This window comes from Sceloporus occidentalis, unplaced genomic scaffold, assembly GCF_023333645.1.
Source record: "Sceloporus occidentalis isolate IW3139 unplaced genomic scaffold, rSceOcc1.0.p SCAF_5, whole genome shotgun sequence".
NCBI classification, from domain to species: domain Eukaryota; kingdom Metazoa; phylum Chordata; class Lepidosauria; order Squamata; family Phrynosomatidae; genus Sceloporus; species Sceloporus occidentalis.
In genome coordinates, this window is record NW_028316985.1 from 58,390,148 (window position 1) to 58,408,979 (window position 18,832).

The 18,832-nt window shown below is 37.7% G+C and overlaps 1 protein-coding gene across 5 annotated transcripts in view; it reads right to left on the minus strand.

The window, feature by feature from the left end:
• The window catches only part of LOC149312215 (exportin-T), a 37,869-nt gene that overhangs the window by 12,748 nt on the left and 6,289 nt on the right, over positions 1 to 18,832 (minus strand). For all 5 annotated transcript variants that reach the window (XM_089524206.1, XM_089524209.1, XM_089524210.1 and 2 more), the window contains exons 2-15: positions 14,453 to 14,586; positions 13,509 to 13,591; positions 10,688 to 10,744; positions 9,892 to 9,961; positions 8,921 to 9,139; positions 8,356 to 8,540; positions 7,873 to 8,041; positions 5,856 to 6,092; positions 5,610 to 5,648; positions 4,007 to 4,069; positions 1,162 to 1,286; positions 710 to 851; positions 488 to 607; positions 4 to 98 (exon numbers count right to left, since the gene is read on the minus strand). In XM_089524206.1, coding sequence (XP_089380332.1) covers positions 4 to 98; positions 488 to 607; positions 710 to 851; positions 1,162 to 1,286; positions 4,007 to 4,069; positions 5,610 to 5,648; positions 5,856 to 6,092; positions 7,873 to 8,041; positions 8,356 to 8,540; positions 8,921 to 9,139; positions 9,892 to 9,961; positions 10,688 to 10,744; positions 13,509 to 13,591; positions 14,453 to 14,512 — 1,664 coding nt within the window. In that variant the 5' untranslated portion in view covers positions 14,513 to 14,586. The remainder of the gene's footprint in view (positions 1 to 3; positions 99 to 487; positions 608 to 709; positions 852 to 1,161; positions 1,287 to 4,006; positions 4,070 to 5,609; positions 5,649 to 5,855; positions 6,093 to 7,872; positions 8,042 to 8,355; positions 8,541 to 8,920; positions 9,140 to 9,891; positions 9,962 to 10,687; positions 10,745 to 13,508; positions 13,592 to 14,452; positions 14,587 to 18,832) is intronic.

Sequence of the window (18,832 nt, forward strand, 5' to 3'; positions counted from 1 at the left end):
TACTTGAGAGATTTGACAAATCTGGAGAACAGGTATGCTATTCTGCTTCGTACTTTCGGACTGGTATGACGAAGACCTCTATGATCCAAGAAAGCCATCTGCAATTAAGAATTAAGCAGCTGAATCAGGTTGGTAGAGACTAATAAATTAAGGAGTGGAATATTTCCCCCAGTCCTTTTGCAAATACAAGAGGGAAGAAGCATTAACATAGGTCCAAAACACATTGCAGAAATAACCCACTTTGAGACCGCTTTAACTGTCCTGGGTCAGTGCTAGGGAATCCTGGGAACTGTAGTTTATTATGGCACCAGAGCTCCCTGACAGAGGTGGTTACATGTCTCACAAAATTACAGTTCCCAAAATTCCCTAGCATGGAGGCAGGGCAATTAAAGTGGTCTCAAATTGGATTATTTCTGTAGTGTGCTTTTGGACCATAGATAACCAAGCATATGTTTAAAAATATAATAGGTATTCAACATTAACTTACTAAAACATTTGGAATGTGCTGGGGCTCGGTGGTGAAAAACTTCTCATATCTGACCACAGTCTCAAAGAATTCCAGAGTTACTGAAGTGTGCTGATAGGTGCTAATACCTGATGTAACCAACTTCAAGGGGAGGGGAGAAGAAAAGATAGTACAAATTAATTAAACATTTGTTTGTTAAACTGACAATTTTAACAAATTGTATCTACTTGGCTTCCTACTTACAGTCCGCATCATATCCTGCAGAGCACTAGCTTTTGTATCGCCCGAAAAGTGAGCACCATGAGATACTGGAAGAGCCTCTGCCAACATATACAGCAGTCTTATTGCTACTTCTATTTCCATAAATGGCTTTGTTTGCCAATTCCTATAAAATAAAATAGTAAAGATAAAACTAACATATCTAAAATCTAAATTTTATGGTGAATGATTGATTGGTAACATGCAGTGTACAATTTTTTCATGTATAACCAAGTTAAGATTCAATAAATGCAGTCTAAATGTCACGATTCTGCACATATTAGAGAGTTGTTACTACAATCTTATAACAGGAAATTTAACTGAGATCCACATAGTAGCAGAAACCTTAATACAGAGACACACAGACACGGGGACATACATAAAATGCTTAGGATGAACTACTGGAACATTCCAAAAAGTTTAGCCATTAAACTTACTGCAATGTAGTGTTAAAAACTCTGCATACAGAAACCAAAAGCAATTCAGGCGATACTTGTGCAAGTCTGTCCAACAACAACTTTAGCTGTTTTCGATATTCAACAAACATTGCTTCATCTTCACCCTGTCAATACATGCATTGAAATTAATAACATCTACAGTGTCATATGGTTTTTTTGTACCATGTTTAGATAAGCTGCAACTAGTAATGCATTTATTCTTACATTATAAAATGTTAAGTAAATTTCTCCTATATCCATTTCAAAAGAAAGGATTTGCTAGCACAGGAAATTGTGCATCACAGCATTATTGTTGTGCTAGTAGGGTTTCTTGCCTTTGGAAATCACATTTGAGCAAACCATGATCAAATATACTGTAATCTCTGTTAAGAATTTTAGATGGCAAATTCCTAGGGAAATCCATGGGCTCCTGAGACTTGCAAAGTATTATAATATACTACAGGTGGTAATGAATGTTTCAGGCTCACTCTGCATGGTGTTATTCCAATGCAAGTCACAGCACATATACAAACTAATTACCACTGCTTGTCTCTTAGAGCCAGAAGCCTAACAGATAAACAGCAGGAGGTTCTAAGTATTATTTATTTAAAAGCCTGTAATTTAGTAAGTCAAACAGAACTTTAGATACATACTGAATGTAATTTAGTTTCTAGTTAACATGTGTTCCAGTTTTTAAGGGAATTTCACAAGCTGAGACTTCATTAGTATTCATTCTGAATCTGGGTTCATCTCACAGATAAGAGTTTAAAGCAGAAGTGCATAAAGGGTAGATATGGAACTACTGGGAGATCTCAGAATGACTTTCAATTAAATAATGATTTCTGACTTTCAATTAAAATAAATAAAATAAAAGTTTTATTTATTTACCGCCCTTCTACAAATCAGGGCGGTGCACAACAAGGTTAACAATACAACAAACTCCAACAGTACAATATACAGTTACAATATACAAAACCATATCATAAGAAAACCTAGACATATTAAAAAGCATTACATCCTCATGCCCATCTAATACTGGCAGAGGAAAGGAGGGGGGGAGGTGAGTACACTTTCTGGGGGGAAAATATTCAAGGGTAAGCTTGCTCGAATAAATAGGTTTTCAACCCCTTCTTAAATTGAGGTAGGGAGGTGGCTGCGCGGAGCTCTATGGGCAGCGAGTTCCAGAGGCTGGGGGCTGAGGTCGTGAAGGCCCTCCTAGAAGTAGAAACTAACCTGGCCTCCGGAACTCTTAGAAGTTGCTGCCCAGATGATCTGAGGGTGCGGGGCGGATTATATGGGGAGAGGCGGTCCATCAGATACCCTGGGCCCAAGCCAATTATTTAACTATAGCAGCAAAAATTACTTCAACCTCTAGTAGTTATACTGCTGAAGTGAAAAAAGCTCAGAGCATTTGGTGGGAGGCAGAATAGTAAACTTTGTTTTACATTGGTAGTTAAAAAATACTGGACAACTTCTTATATTTATTTCTATTCTGCCTTTTTCTTCAGGACTCAAAGTGGCTTACCACAATTTTTTAAAAAATCATAAAAAATCCACAAGGTACAAATGTTGTTGTTTTTTAACTTAAACAATCAATTAAAAAACAGATTAAGAATATGTATCTTTAAACATCACACTCATAACAATTATCAAAATCCAGCAGATTATTTTGGTGAAATGGGCCTTATATAGTTAGTTATGAAATGCCAGTCTAAAAAGAAAATTCTTGTCTATGAAAAGAAAGTTGAGGTGGTGCCAGTCTAAATTCTCTGAGAGGTCAGTTCCAGAGCCTGGGGACAGCATTTGAAAATTCTCAATGTATGCCTCTTGTACAAGGCTTCATGGTTCTAGTAAAGAACTATAGTAGACCATAGAAACCTGAAGCTGTCCATTCCCATTCTAACGTGATGTAGTTTTCCATAAAGCATGATTGAGCAAAATGTGGCCTTTCAGATATTCTTAGATTGCAAACTCCCAGCATTTCTACTACTAGCTATAGGAGATCTAAAGGTCCAACATTTAGCCACTCCTGTCCTAAAGGATAAATTACTTCCTCAATAGAAAGAAGGGGTGAATGTGGACAGGAGCTTTTGCCTCTTCCTGGAGATTTTTCATGGAGACTGAACAGTAACAGGGAAAGCAGGAGTTTCATCCCACTGAAGCTGACATTTCCTTAAATGCATTCACAGAAAAGAGTAACTACTAAAAAGGGACAAGTGACCTCTGTCATTGCTTAAGCTACTTATGCTTGCCTAACATCAAAAAAACCAAAAGCTTCTCCATTGCTCCTTTATAATCACTGCTTGATTACAAAAGGGAAAAAAAGACTTCCACTTTGCATGCAGATGGGATTATGCAAGATACATTTGTGTTATTTGTACTGTCTTCTACTCTATACAGATAGGGTTGATACCTAAGATACCCTAAAGAGGAAAGATGACTCTGAATCTGGTGTTTCTACTCTGAGTGTTCTTCCTTGGGAACAGTACCAGAAATCTAGACTCTTGTTGGATTCTAATATCCTGATAGTATAATTACATTCTGTCTCTCTGACACACTCAAAACCCAGCCCTGAAGTTAAGGTGCATATCCAAAAGAGAGGCAAGATGTATTATCAGATATAAATACAGATGCATACTAAAGAATACACAAGCATTTTATGGCTTAGCATTGTGAAATCCAGTTGTAAACGTGAAATCCTGTTCCTATCCTATACAGAATACTGGTAGTTAAAGTGCCGTGCTTTTTCATATAAACTTTCCTCATCTTTCTCAAGAGACTCCCAAATCACTTTTTAAATAATTCAAACAGGAATTCAGAAAAAAACTCAAGTATGATCTCTAACCTCATTTTCAAAGTTGTATTCTTCATCATACGTTAACTTCTTCATAACAGCCAACATAATTCTCTGTAAGTAAATGATTAATTTAACATCATTTAATATAGGAATAATGGATAAAGTAACATCAAACAAGGACCTACTACTAGGGCAACCTAATAGTATTGCTGAAATAAACAGGTGACAGCATGGATATGCAGTTCAGTAATCTACACACTAGCATAGAAATTTATTCTACATAAACTGTGTAAGGAACAGAGATGCTTCAGGACTAGTTTTGGAGCACAAAATGCCTAATTTGATGATCATCACAGAAGATGAATTGAAAAGATCTACAATACATCAGCAAAGTCTCCCAAAGTCTTTAGATATTTCAACAACAGTAGTGTATTCATACTGTGCTAGTGGACAAAATCGTCATCTACTACTGCTGCTGCTACTATTCCTTTAAAAACAAAAGAAGAGTCACAACACCTTAGAAAAACTGAAATCTATCTAAATTAAAAACACTATTTAACATATAAAGCAATATGTAACCCTATACATGCTTACATACATAAAATATAAAAATATTTGCATAATATTAAAAAATCCTACTCTCTCCATCATATATGTCTGCCTGAGCATTGAGATCTGCCAAGATGGTTCTTCTTTGTGTCCTACCAGTGGGAGCAATACCTTATGTGGTGATATGGGAGAGGGACTTGTCTGTTGTGGCGCCCAAGATGTGGAATGTCTTTTGCCTTGGAAGTCTAATAGGCACTGATGTTGGCGTCCTTTCAGCGCCAAGTTAAAATCTGTCTCTTCACTCAAGCTTCAGGGCCTAGTTAGCAAGAGTAGATTTTGGCCTACAAAGTTGTGGATTTCCATCCATTATTTTATCCTGTTGAATATTTTTAAATTGTTTTATAATCGTTGACATTATTCTCTTGTTTCTACCCTGCCCTCAGATCTCTAGGTATTGAATAGGATAGAAATATTTTAATTAATTATTTAACATAAAAAGAACAACAAATCATGGGGATAAATAATGAACATAATACTGGTATCTGAAAGTCTGCCAATCAGATCCTTTCAAATGCCCAGGAATAGGGAAATGTCTTAACCTACAACCAGAAGGATGATATTAGAGCTAGGCAAACCTTGCCTGGGGAAACATTCCATAGATTAGGGACCACAACTGAATAGGCATACTCCCTTGATCCCCTTTATTTCTTGCTATAAGATTGGGCCAAGCCACCCCCTCCCCAGGGCTATGAGTATCCTCTCCCCAATATCATAAACATGAATTAAAAAACTTTTGCTATTTTGTTCTATTCAGTCATTTTTAAAAGCATATTCCACCTTTCTTAGGGCATGGGATGCAAGGCAGTTAAAGCAGGATAAAGCTAAAAATATTGATAATAAAAAATTAAAACACAATTGTTTTTATTTAAAGTGCCATTTAATTTTTAAAAAGCATCAAATAATTTAAAAACGTAACAGTAAAGATAAAATACACTGATGGTTTAGCATGCCATCCAAACAAAGATAATGTACTGAAGCAGTCACTGAGAGAGGGTGAGAAATGAAGCAAGCTGTATATATTTGGCGCATATATTATTCTTACCTCTACATTAGCCTTTTGCTGTTCTGAAAGCATAGGAAGCTGCAAAATAAGAACAAAAGTCAACTACTGAAAAACACAAAGCCATTTCAACATATAAATGCTGGCCATTATTCTTAAACACAGAAATAAATCAGGTTTTTCACAGACCAAGAACTTTCCAAGTTGCATGACTATGAGTGTTGTTATTGTGTGGGAATCAGAAACTTGAAATACATTAACTGCCTTAATCAAAGAAATTCAATTTACCTGTTTCAATATATGCAGATAGTCATAACAAAAACCAATAATATTAGAAGATATATCATCATCCTCATGGATCAGAAGTTGCAACATGAGGGCCACTTTTGCTTCAATAGCTTGGAGAGTATCCTGAGCACTCTTAATATCACCAGTCTTAACTAGTTTAGTCCAACTAGCTATCAGTGCCTGTCCCATTCCATTTATAAGTTTAGAGAACCTGGCTAGGAAGTCCACATCTTCTTCCTGTGAAGGATATTAAATGGTTACTGTGAGACTTAAAAGTTTTAGTTAAAAGTGCAACAGAAACTGATTAACTCAGAGTTCAAATTATACCACTTTAAAACAACAGATGCAGACATACCATTACAGTAAATTTTCAGGAGACTAAAATAAAATTTTCATCACAATCCAAAATATAGTTGACCCTCCACTTTCATGGCTTCAACCTCCCTCCTCCTCCTCCCTCCTGGGCTTTTCCCTCTGGGGAAAAAGCCCAGGAGGGAAGGAGCAGCCAGGAAGGGCAAGTGCATCCCCATCCCACCTTCCCCTGTGCTTTAGCTGGCTTGCCGAGTTGGCTAAAGCATGGGAGGGAAGAGTGCCAACCTGCCACGCTTTAGCTGGCTTCCCTGAGCTGGCTAAAGCAAGGTGTAAGGCAGGGTGACATGTGTGCACTCTCCTCTTCTGTCTCCCATGCTTAAGTTGCCTGAGGGCATCTTCCCATAACCGGCTAAAGCACGGATTGGGGGGGGGGGGGGGGGGACAGGACAGGCATGCATGGGTAGGTGGAAAGAGAAATGTGCACACACTCTTCGTGCCTTCCCCTACTTATTCACGTTTTCCCACTTTTGTGGGGGTCTTGCACCCCTAACTCCCACAAATGTGGAGGGCTGTACATACACTACAGGAGAGATGGGTACCATTTTTATTGCCAAGGTGATAGACAATGGATTGAGAACCACATGCAACTGGTAGGGAATGGCTGGTGTTCCCTATGTCTCCCCATGACTCCTCCCCTTCCTACGTACACTACCATGCTCACTCCTCCAACCCTCAACTGGAACTTGTGAGGATGTCCTTGTATATTAAGATCCTATCCCACCACTAGCACTGGGAACCAGTGAAGAGTAATGCCCAAAAGGTACGGGCCAAAAAGTATGGCTTCCAGCTGTTTGGGGGCATGGTGTGCACACAATTCACGTCCTCAAATCGAATAGAAGCTGCCCTATGGCAGCCTAAAGCGGTCCAAAGCCAACCAGAAAAGGAATGGTGAAAAGCCACTCCTTGCGAGCAGCCCATTGATGACAGCAGTAGCGGGCAGGTTTGGGACCATGGAGTACAATCCGCTTAGGATTGTACTATGAATGAAGGCACACCATATGCAAGAAATCTGCCACAAATGCAGCAACCCCATCCCTTTGCAGTTCAATTTAAAATCTGAGATGGTGAAAAGCCTTAGGTATTCTGGAAGGGGGATTTGTGGCCGAAGTGGATTTGCAAAAGCTAGCTGAGATTTGGGGAAGCTATCAAGAAAACAAGGAAGAAGCCTGAAAGTCTAGAATTCACTCCTGATGTCCTAAGTACAGTTATGGTGTCAACAGTGCTACATCTCATGAGATTTTTCTGTATCTGGCCAAAGCACTGAATGAGACATATGCTAAACAAAAAAGTCACCTGAATTTAGCATATCACCAATATCTATCAAACAATAACAAAAAACTAGGTTACAAGGAAAATGTGAATTGTCAGAAGAACAGTCGAATACAAATACAAACATAAGTTTTTGGAATTATAATAATTAGAAGAATGAGCAGTATATGAGATTGTTAATACAAAAAGAAAAATACATGAAGAAAGAGTCCTCTAAGAAAGGAACCATCCAAAGATAGTAGTAATAGTGTGCTCCCAATACATTTTACCCAAGAATGATATTGAGCAGCTGCAGCCATTTCATTCATACACCAAATTATACACACATAAAGGCTGTCTTTACCTAATCACTCTCCCACTTTATAAGGTAACTAACCTGGTCAATACTGAAGAGCCCAGCAGATTGTAATACTTGACACAAAGTCTCTACCAGCTTTGTTTTATCAATTGGGTCCATTCCTTTATTTACAATTTCAAACAAGCAGTCACATGCTTCCTCCCGTAGAACTTCTACAGACATGTGACCAAGCAGCATGTTTATAAACCTTTAAAAAAACAAAGGCCTTACAGTTACTCAGTAGATGCCAACTGAAGCATGGGAATACACAAATCCTTTCTATTTATCAACATGTTCTTGTTTTGGGTGTAGGAAATAATACTCCCCAGCTATAGATACACCTATGCTGTTGCTTATTTTAGACATTACAAAAGCTAGCAAAATGTTATTTAAGAAATTTTGCCTATTCAATCTTAAATTTTCAAGAGAACTAACATAAGTCACCCCAATGTTGGTGCAAACACACAAATACATTTTCACAAATGCATTCCTAACTCATTAACACACACAAAAGGACATTACCTTTCATTGGCGATCAGGCTCAAATCTATCCAAGAGACATATGCTCCAACTACTTCAAGGCACTGACATGTCAACTCTGAATTTGTATATTGGTATGTTTGTAATATTTGGTACCACGATTCTACCAAGCTTGGAATGCACTGTTCCCTCATAGCATCTTTTAATAAGGTATTTCTCCGAGCCTCCTATAAGTATAATAAGGATATTAAGTAAAACATCTGCTGTCAGCCTGAATTCTTTGCAAGCAGAACATTTGACAGCAAACAAGTAAGTCGAGCTAACTACTTCTATAGCCTTGCATGACATCTGTATGGTTGATGTTCATTCTTCATGATTATAATATCATTTCACAGTGAAAGGTTCAATATGGTTAAGAGTACAATATGTAAGGCACCCTACCAATGTGTTAACATTTACAGTGTTTAAAGAGTTATCAAATATCACCTTTGAGGATACTGTTCTGAAATATTTCCTCACTGACTTCTTGTTCACCAAAATCAGAGATACTGCTACAAGAATGATAAATGCTTGCTTATGTACATTTGTTATGTAAAAACGAACTTACCTCTAATGTATGAACAACATCCCTATCTACTAGTTCAGCATCAACTGCCATAAGAATCCTGAGATACAAGTCCACACCTCGGGGATTTAGGCCTACTACAGACAGAATATCAAAGAAGAACTTGGGCCATTTTGTGAGATATTCAGTAACAAACAGCAAAGCGAAGACTTGTGCTGCTTTGTTCCGTATAAACGTCTTTTCTGACTGAGAGTGTAGCAGCTTGGAAAAAAAAGAATACAGAAGCATTTTTCAAGATATAGCATATACAATATAAGCTATTACATGTTCACACAGGCTTTTAAGGACAGGCTGGGATGTTGTACCATTTAAAAAATTTGATACCGTTTTTATATATATAGCTTTATCTTTTTAAAATGTGTTTTATTCTTTTAATATTCTGTTTTAATACTGTAATAATTTAATTCCTTTTTAATGTACTTTTAACTATTTTTAAAATTGTACTGTTTTAATGTTGTGAAGCCGCTCTGAGTCCCAGTTCTGGGAAAAGAGTGGGATGCAAATAATAATAATAATAATAATAATAATAATAATAATAATAAATTTTTATTTAGGTATTTATACCCCGCCCTTCATCCCTTATGGCTCTCAGAGCAGCTAATACAATACAATACAATACAATACATACATACAGTGGGCCCTTGATATCCACTGGCATTTGGTTCCAGGACCCTCTATTGATACTCAAATCCATGAATGTTCAAGTCCCATGAAATACAATGGATTGTAAAGTGGTTTCCCTTATATAAAATGGCAAAATGAAGGTTTCCTTATATTTTTAAGAATATTTTCAAACTGTGGATGCTTGAATACATGGATAAAGAATTCATAGATACTGAGAGCCAACTGTACACTGTCACTTAACTTTAAAAAAAAAAAAAGAATTTTTACCAGCTCTTTTTTGTAATGTTAGTAACTCTTTTTTGTTATGTTAATAATATTAAAAAACCTACTTGTGCTTGTAGCCAAGTTATGAGTGTTTCTCTAATTAGCTGATTCTGTACTTCTGTCAACTGAGAATACCTGTAAAGCAGAACGAGAAATACACAATATTTTAATACCACTTTAAGAAATTAAAAACATACTTAAGAAATACATTTTAATTTTATTCTATAGCAAAGCTTTGTTCTAGGACTAATAAAGAAAATTTCTTTGCATTTGTATGCTTTTCTCTTTAACTTGTTATATTAATGTGATGTTTTTAACTGTGTTTTTAAACTTGTACTGTTTTTTAAGCATCTTTTGTGAACCCACTTGGGCCCAGTTTAGATGAAAGGTGGCATATTAAATAAATAAGTTCTTTGCATTCAGAGTAGTGGTTCCCAAACTTTGGTCCTCCAGCTCTTTTGAACTTCAGCTCCCAGAGTTACTACCCGCTGGTCAAGCTGGCTGGGACTTATGATATTTGAAGTCCAAAATACGTGGAAGGTCAAAGTTTGGAAATCACTGCGTTAGAGAAACTGGCTGAAAAATCTTAGACCATGTGCTAAGAACGCACACAAGAGTTAATGTATATCCTTTGGGAAAATGGCAACTGGAACTAAAGCATTCTTGTTGACACTTTGTGCAGATACTGAGTATCTGACATAATTCAAAGATAAGCAAGTAACATTAAAATATTCATGAGATAATTAAATCAGGCATAATGACACATGCCAGAAATTGAAGTAACCCAACTTTGTCAGCAAAGAAGTCTGCAAATCCTATTTCCTATATAAAAATTAAACATAAAATATTAAAGATTCTTACTTGTTTTTAATTTGATGTTCCAGAACTTGAAAGCAGAAAAATTTGATATGATCATCACTGAAACAAAGGAACAGTGTAATCAACATACAGTGAAACAATGTATTGAAGAACCAGTTACTATGAAGTTGGCCAACTCCCAATGCTGAATGCGGACACTGTTATTTTGAGGGTGTACCGGTAAATTCCACTTGAGATCTTAATACAAAAATAATCAATCAGAAAATTTCACATCAGCCTAAGTGATGTAATGGTCTGAGTGTTGGACTATGTCTCTGGAGACCAGGATTCAGATCTCCACTCAGCCATGGAAACACACAGGGTGACCTTGGAGAAGTCACACACTCTTAGCCTCAGAGGAAGCCAAAGGCAAATCTTGCCAAGAAAACTCATAAATTTGCCTTAGTGCAGAAATGACTTGAAGGAACACAACAATTTCACATTCCAAAAGGAGCAAGACATTTTACCTATTGAAAGTAATCCTTCTAACTGTCATGAGATTTTGTACATGCTTGTCAGCCTGTCTAATAAAATATCAATAGATGGAACCTTTTTGCCCTTGAGATAAAAACCATATTTAGTAATCATATACATGTTTGCATATTTATTAATTTAATTAATATGCTGTTCTTTATTCAAGTACAGCTCGAAGTTATTTACATGTGCCTCCAAGATTATCTCCCACTGAAGTATTTTAAGAGGACCACACCTGCAGAATTTACACATCTTTTGATTATTCTTTCTTCAAGTTCCAGGATTTAGTTAGTCTTACAAAAAAGCACAGAGATATTTCTACTGAAACTGAGAAGCGCCATAAAAAGAAACAACAGTTTGACTCTCCCTTATCCAGAATTCCCAAATCCAAAATAATCCAAAAACCTAAACTTTTGTCATGGGTGGCTGAGATAGTGACCCCTTTGTTTTTTTTGATGGTTCAGTGCACACAAACTTTGCTTAATGCACAAAATTATTTAAAATATTGTAAAAAAATTACCTTCAGGCTATATGTATAATAAGGTATATATCAAACACAAATAAATTGCGCATTTAGACTTCGGTCCCATCTCCACGATATCTCTTTATGTACATACTGTATATGCAAATAAAGGTACTGTATTCCAAAATCTGAAATCCAAAACACTTCTGGTGCCAACCATTTCGGATAAAGGAGACTCAACCTGTACTTCTATCTGGAAATCCTGCCATCCTGTTTCATTGCAAAGTTGGAGTGATCTTTATTTCATACATATCCAGTACTCTGACTCAGAATATTGGTTATGTACTAAGAGGATTCTATATAAACCATATTACTGCTTTGATATTTCAGCCAAGCTATTCAACTTGTTTGCCAATTCTCTAGAGAAAATGAACAAGCTGGCGCTGGCAGAACAGAACTGCAGCCTCTATTAATTGAAGGCTCCTAAATAATAAACAAATACAGTCCGTCCTCGCCTTACACGGGGGATCCGTTCCGGATCCCTCCGCATAAGGCGAATTCCGCCTATGCTCGAGCCCCATTGGAAACAATGGGGCTCGTGCGCGGCGGCACGGCAGCACAGCCGCGCGAAGGGGCAAGCGCCCATTCAATTAAATGGGACACGCCGCCCCTTCCGCCCCGCGCGCGCCGCGGCTTGAGCATGTATGCTCAAGGCCGCGTATGGCACGGGCGCACTGTAATACTGTTCTAGTAATTCAGTTAAGCTCTACTGAGTGTGACTTTACTTGCCCTGTACTTCTCCTCTTTGAGGAGAACATAGAAAATGTGAAACTCATCGCTGCTATCAGATCAATAATCGAAGATAATAGCAGACAATCCACATTATGCAAGTGCACTGGCCTTCCCAAATGAGAGTACAAATATAATTCTCATCTCTCCACTAGGAAGACCAATGGACATTGGACATATGGCTGAACATGAGGGACTTCGGAAGAGGGAAGAGCCTTGGGAAGAGGGAATCTTGACAGACCTAAGGTCCCTCTTCCCCGCAATGGGGGATGCCAAATAGTTACTGTGTATATTTTAAGATCTAATCACTGTGGAATAGCTGAAGCAACAGGCACTTGGGAGAATTTGACTTTTCTACTGAATCCCCAAGTGACAGGGTAAAGAGTGCATGGGGAGTCTCCAAGATACTGCAGGGATGTCACATGGCCAAACTAGATGATATGACCCATATGTTACAAAGCAGGTTGCGCTGAGTTGTTTGAAATGCAGCATAGGTGGATAAGAGTAGGTTAGATAACCTTTCCCCTACCTTCATATGCTTCTCCCTTGAAACTAAAATGTCCCCTGATGTCCCTTTACAGCTGAGATGGGAAAGTGTAGAGGGTCTACAGGCCCACCACACATGCTTCTTTCAGGCATGTTTTATAGAATTCTGTTGTAGGCTTTTTTTTCCTTTTTGCTAACAGGAAAGGTCTGTTAACCACATGTGGCCTAGACGGCACAATTCCCATTTATACTTCTGAAAAAATTGCAGCAATCTGCAATGTAATACACAGGTTATTCTGCCACAATGTCTCCTTTGATCCTCAGTCCTGAGTTCTCTTAGTGAAATTAACCATAACAAGATCCAGTTAAGCATTTCAAATGCATAGCTACAAATGCTGTGCATATAGAAAGGCAATACTTTAAATTACATATGCAGTTTCCGAATGATTATAGAAGCTTGATAGAATAAGCTTATTATTCAAGGCCACACATTACTGGATTGTTCACTGTGACCAAATTTCCATGGCAAAACTTCTTGTGCCAGAACATTGCAACTGCACGACATTCCCAGATTAAATTTAAAGAAAGCAACTGTTTAATAACATTTTCTACCTGTAGATGCTTTGTGCTAAAGCTTCAGCACACGCCTGCCAAGCATCTGGAGATATCTTCAGCTGTTCGAAGTAGGCCAATGCCTGAAAACAGTTTTTTTAAAAGCTTTAGTTTGCAATAAAATAAAATAAAATAAATCACCAAAGCAGCATTTAAAAGATGTCTTCTCTACAGCAAAATAAAAATTGGGTACATGGATGATAATGAATTTGAAGCAAAAACACACCAAAAATAATATTAAAAACACATTTATGAGGACAGGGTTATAAAAAGAGCACAACACAAAAGTGCTAAGAGGGAGAAATCTGACAAAAATATTGGTGGGTGAAACAAAGCCTTAAGAAAAATGACAGAAGAGAGCAAGATCAAAGAAAGAAGAGCAAGGGAAAACTCTTACATGGTGCCTAACAGCATAAATATTACTAACAGGAAGTAGAGAAATGACAATCTAAGAATATGAAAGGATGGGAAGAAGGCCGAGATTATGGAGGGGAAAAGGAAAGATAAGAGGAACAGGGTGGGCAAATAAAGAATAAGACTGTTCTGAAAACAGGAAAGTGTAGCTAAAAAGGGTAGAATAATGAGAGAAAGAAGCAGAGGTGGCAAAACAATGAGAAAAAATGTGATCAGGATGATAAAATCTGATGTCAAAGAGCCACACTGGAGATTATGATTATATGACCAATATATTACAAAGCAGGTCATGCTGAATTCCTATAACCAGGAGTTGATTTAAAAAAAACCCTCACAAAGAGCTAAGAAAGAACCAGTGCTTGGTGTAGGGGTTCTCGAACAAAGGCATGAATGTTCTAAGTAAACTTCATATACTTTTGGATGTGTCAAACCTTTGGCTGGATGTTCAAACTATTTATTCTGCACCAAATTTAAATTCATGGTAGTTTCCAAGCACAACACAAATTATGGTATAATTACGGTAAACTTACCCTTTGCCTGAAGTCTAAGTCAGCATTTGGATTTAATCCAAGAAGAGCTTGTTCATCCATTTCTACTGCTATGCTCCAGCTTCCTTATTTGTAACAGGATTATCCCATTCACTCACAGTAGAAACTGCACACATCTGCAGTTGAAATAAAATTGAGATAATTATAAAATGTTATGACATCTAAAGGAAATCATTACAATTGTTTCTACAAGTCTGCAGGATATTCCCTGATATTATTTGTACCTAACAAAATTGCAGTTTTAAAAAAATAAAATACAAAATTGTTTGGTTTATAAATCTATATAACTAGATGAAAATATGACATAGAATGGAGTCCACCACGTTTTCAGGAAAAATAAAGTGGTTAAGTGGTTAAAAAAAAGAACAGAAGATAGTTTGAGAAGTAGCAATTAAATATGGGAGGGAACAGAGGAGGTTGAGAAAGGAAATCTTGTTGCTGTTTACTGTTGTCAAATCTACTTCAACTTATGGTGACATCATGAATGGAAACCTCCAAATCACCCCACCAACAGCCCTGCTCAGATTTTACAGACTCAGGGCTGTGCTTTCCTTGATTGAGTTTATTCATCTGAACTGTAGTCTTCCTCTTTTCCTACTGCCTTCTACTTTGCTAAGCACCCCTGTCTGTTCTAGTTAGTCATATCTTCACATCATATGTAAAAATATAACAGTCTCAGTTTATGCACCTTGGCTTCTAGGAAGAGTTCAGGATTGATTTGCTCAGTTGTTGTTGTGTGCCTTCAAGTTGTTTTCCAACTTATGGCAATCTTAAGGTGGGTTTTTTTTCTGGGACTGAGAGGGTGACATGCCCAGGATCACCCAGCGGTTTTCATGGCCCAGTGGGAATTGAAGCCAGATCTCCAGTCATACGCTCAAACCACTATGCCACACTGACTCCCTGATTTGTTCTGGAACCTATTTGTCTTTTTAGCAATGCACGGTATTCATAGAACTCCTCCATGGCATGACATTTCAAATTACTGTATATACTCATGTATAAGTCTAGAAATTTAAGTAAAAGAAGTGACCCCAAAAACCTGAGCTGACTTATCCACAGGTCAATGTAAGTACTGTACTTTAACTCTTATTTTAAAAAATGAGCCATCCCCTGATGAAAAGCAAGAGTATATTCTGTGCTGGAAGCACTGAACCCCTCTAGTCTCTCATCCATCCAGCCTTAAGAGTGAGCATAAAGCGTTATGTCTGTTGGAATTTTGTAAGTTTTTTGACATTGGCCCGGTACAAACAGGCCTTTCCAATGCCCTCGTCACGTGCTAGGGTTGCCTGGGGGGTGGAGGGCCCACATGCCCCGTAAGCCTAGCATGTGATGAGGGCGTAACAATGGCAGCGCCCTGTATACATGGGTGCGGCCATTGTTATGTAAGTGTCACACGGCGCTTACGTAACGACTGTGCCACTGGCGCACTTGTTATGCTGCCACCGCGGCTTCAGAAAAACCCACTTTTTGTGGGTTCTTTTTCCACCAGCGGGAAGCCACGCAGTTTGGCGGCTGTGGCTTCCCGCCGGCGGAAAAACAGGCACTGGGAGGCCACCCTTTTTGGGTGGTCTGTACCGCGCCATTGTTTTGCTTTGCTTCATCCTTTAGATCCTTTGCTATATCCACGGGTCAGAGCAAAATCCATAATTCTGGCCCCAAAACTTGCCCTCGACTTATACATGAGGTCAACTTATAGTTGAATGTATATGGTATACGGCAGTTAATTTTCTTCCTATCAGCTTTCTCTACTCTCTAGCTTTCACAAGCATATATAGAAAATGGAAATAAGATGGCAAAGGCAATCCTAACTTTAATATTCAGTGGGATACCTTTACACTTTAAGATCTTGACTAGTTCCTTCATAGCTGCTGTCCCAAGTCTTAGTCATCTGATTTCCTGACTGCAATCTCCATTCTGATTGACTGAGCCAAGTATGGAAAATCCTGTACTACTTCAATGTCTTCACCATCTACTTTAAAGTTAGGTAAATCATCTATGGACATTATTTTTTTGTTAATGTTCAACTGTAAATCTGCCTTTGCACTTTCTTCCTTGACTTTGTTCAGTAATTGTTCCAAGTCTTTCAGTGGAAATCTATTTCCAGTGAAAAAACGATCTCTTCATGTGAGACTTCTGTAAAAGACATTACAAAGATGGTACCAGTCACAGTCATTACAGTTCTCATCATGGTCACCAGTCACATTTGCTGAGGATGATGGGTGCTGTACTCTAACGAACAGGAAAGTACCAGGGAAGACTGCAGTAAACAATACTGGGCCAGACAGACAAATCATCTGACCAAGTATGAAGCAGCTCCCTATCTTTAGAGTAGTACACACGCTGCCATTTCTGTTTCTGTTGTTACTGCTTTCCTTATTGGTTTCAGGTTATCAAGTGGACATAAGTGTTTCTTCATATTTATTCATATCTAATCCAGATGAAGCAACTTCTTCTTTTTACAGTAATACATGTCTTTATCTCAAAGTACAAAGGGTTCAATCCAATGGGAAAAGATTTCGCATTCAGTCAATAACCAATGTGATGGTATTGCCAAGAGCTGAGTCCACAAGTTGAGTACTTGTCCCAATATCTTATTTAACAGTACGAAAATAAGGATGTTTCTATAAATTTACTTAAAGTCCTATATGCTCCCACCCATAGCAGTCCTGTAAATGAGCAGTATCAGGTCAAGTCAACCCACCCCCCACGACACCTACTGTTCATAAACTCTTGTGGGGCTGTGCAAACAAAGTCTTTTTAATAGCTGGCAATATTGCTTTCCACGTTGGTTCTAATATGGATAGTTTTAATGTTTCTATATGTGTTCAGGAATTATTTTAAATCACTGTCTTTCTAACGTTTTGTGTTCTAAAAGAATGTCCAGAGACTAAGAACAAGAAGAAGATATGATGTACTTCAAAATTTAAAATATAAGAAGAAATTTAAGCTGAATATACTGCAAAATGAACCATTCCGAGGTGGTTATATGGTTGTAGCTTGCTGTCTAAAACTTGTTCCAATCCATCTGATTTAAGGTGGTAATTCCTCTAGCAGCCCTGGTTTTACTCTCCAAAATATTTTTCTCCTCTTTGTAATACAGGATAGGTCCATGAGTTAATTTAATGTGTATGCACAGACTCATGTCTAAGAAGTTCCTTTTATTCTGCACCATCCGTTTATTCTGCACCATTTCCTTCATATCTGCTTCTACAGTAGGTAAGACATTTACATTTATTTTCTTGTAGACCTCAGTGCTATAGTGTGAAGTTACAGAATCCAGAAAAGCACATTATATTGTTTCCCAGCTTAGTAACTTGCTTTTGTTGACATGGCGCGAGTCACAGCAGCAGGTCAACCAGGTAGCATGGAAAAAATGGACATGAAAATTCAGATAAAGATGCCAAAATTCCCTATTATCAAGCCCAAACTCTGCCACCTCATTATGCGCTCACTCACCTTCTGCTACTAGCATAAACATTATTTTTGGAATATATGATTAAAAGAAAATAGGCGAGAGCACTAAATAGGCTCTTTGAATACAGTGATTGGTGTAGCTGATTTCACTGCGTGCAGTTTGAAAATCTTTGCTTTTATGACTGTGCGCCACCCAGTTAAACTAGACTAGGTTAAAAGAGATCTGAATCATAGCAGTGTCTGAATCACAGTAGTTAAACTACAGCTTGTAAGACTGTTACTATACTATTTCTCCACCAATATTTCTGCACTACTTTTCAGAGCCAAGGCCCTTCTAAGAAGGCTTACCTGAGAAGGTAAAATATAAGATACAGGTTAAAATCAATTCATTTATATTTTAAAACTCAAAGAGCAACACTTTATAACGTATAGAAAATCCAGCAAAATTATTCATGCAATTTGAAACCAAGAGAGTGAATACAAACATTAAGAGAGCCAACACACCACTTTTAACAAAAAAAAAAAAGTTTAAAAATATTATAAAGTAGTTGTCAAATAAAAAAGATTTTCAATTACTTTCATAGAAGAGGCTTGGAAAATTACAATTGGCAATCTTGTCAACAATTTTTAAAATAAAAATAACTATTATGTGTAGTGTCAAACTGTGTAACAACTTTTTGAATTTACAGCAAAATCTCATATACACAGTCCTCCCTCCATTCTCACAGTTTTGAAAACCAGGACAAACAGAGGGATAAATAATGGGGTGCATGCCCGAGGTGCACACGCATGCTCCCACAGCTATGTGCCTATATTCAAGCCAATGGGGTTTGAATATATGCAAAACTGTTTTTTTTTTTGGGGGGGGGGGGGGTCCAGAAGGATCGACTGTACATATCTATTCAGAAGAAAGTCCTATTGAATTCAATGAGGTTTACTCCTGTGGAA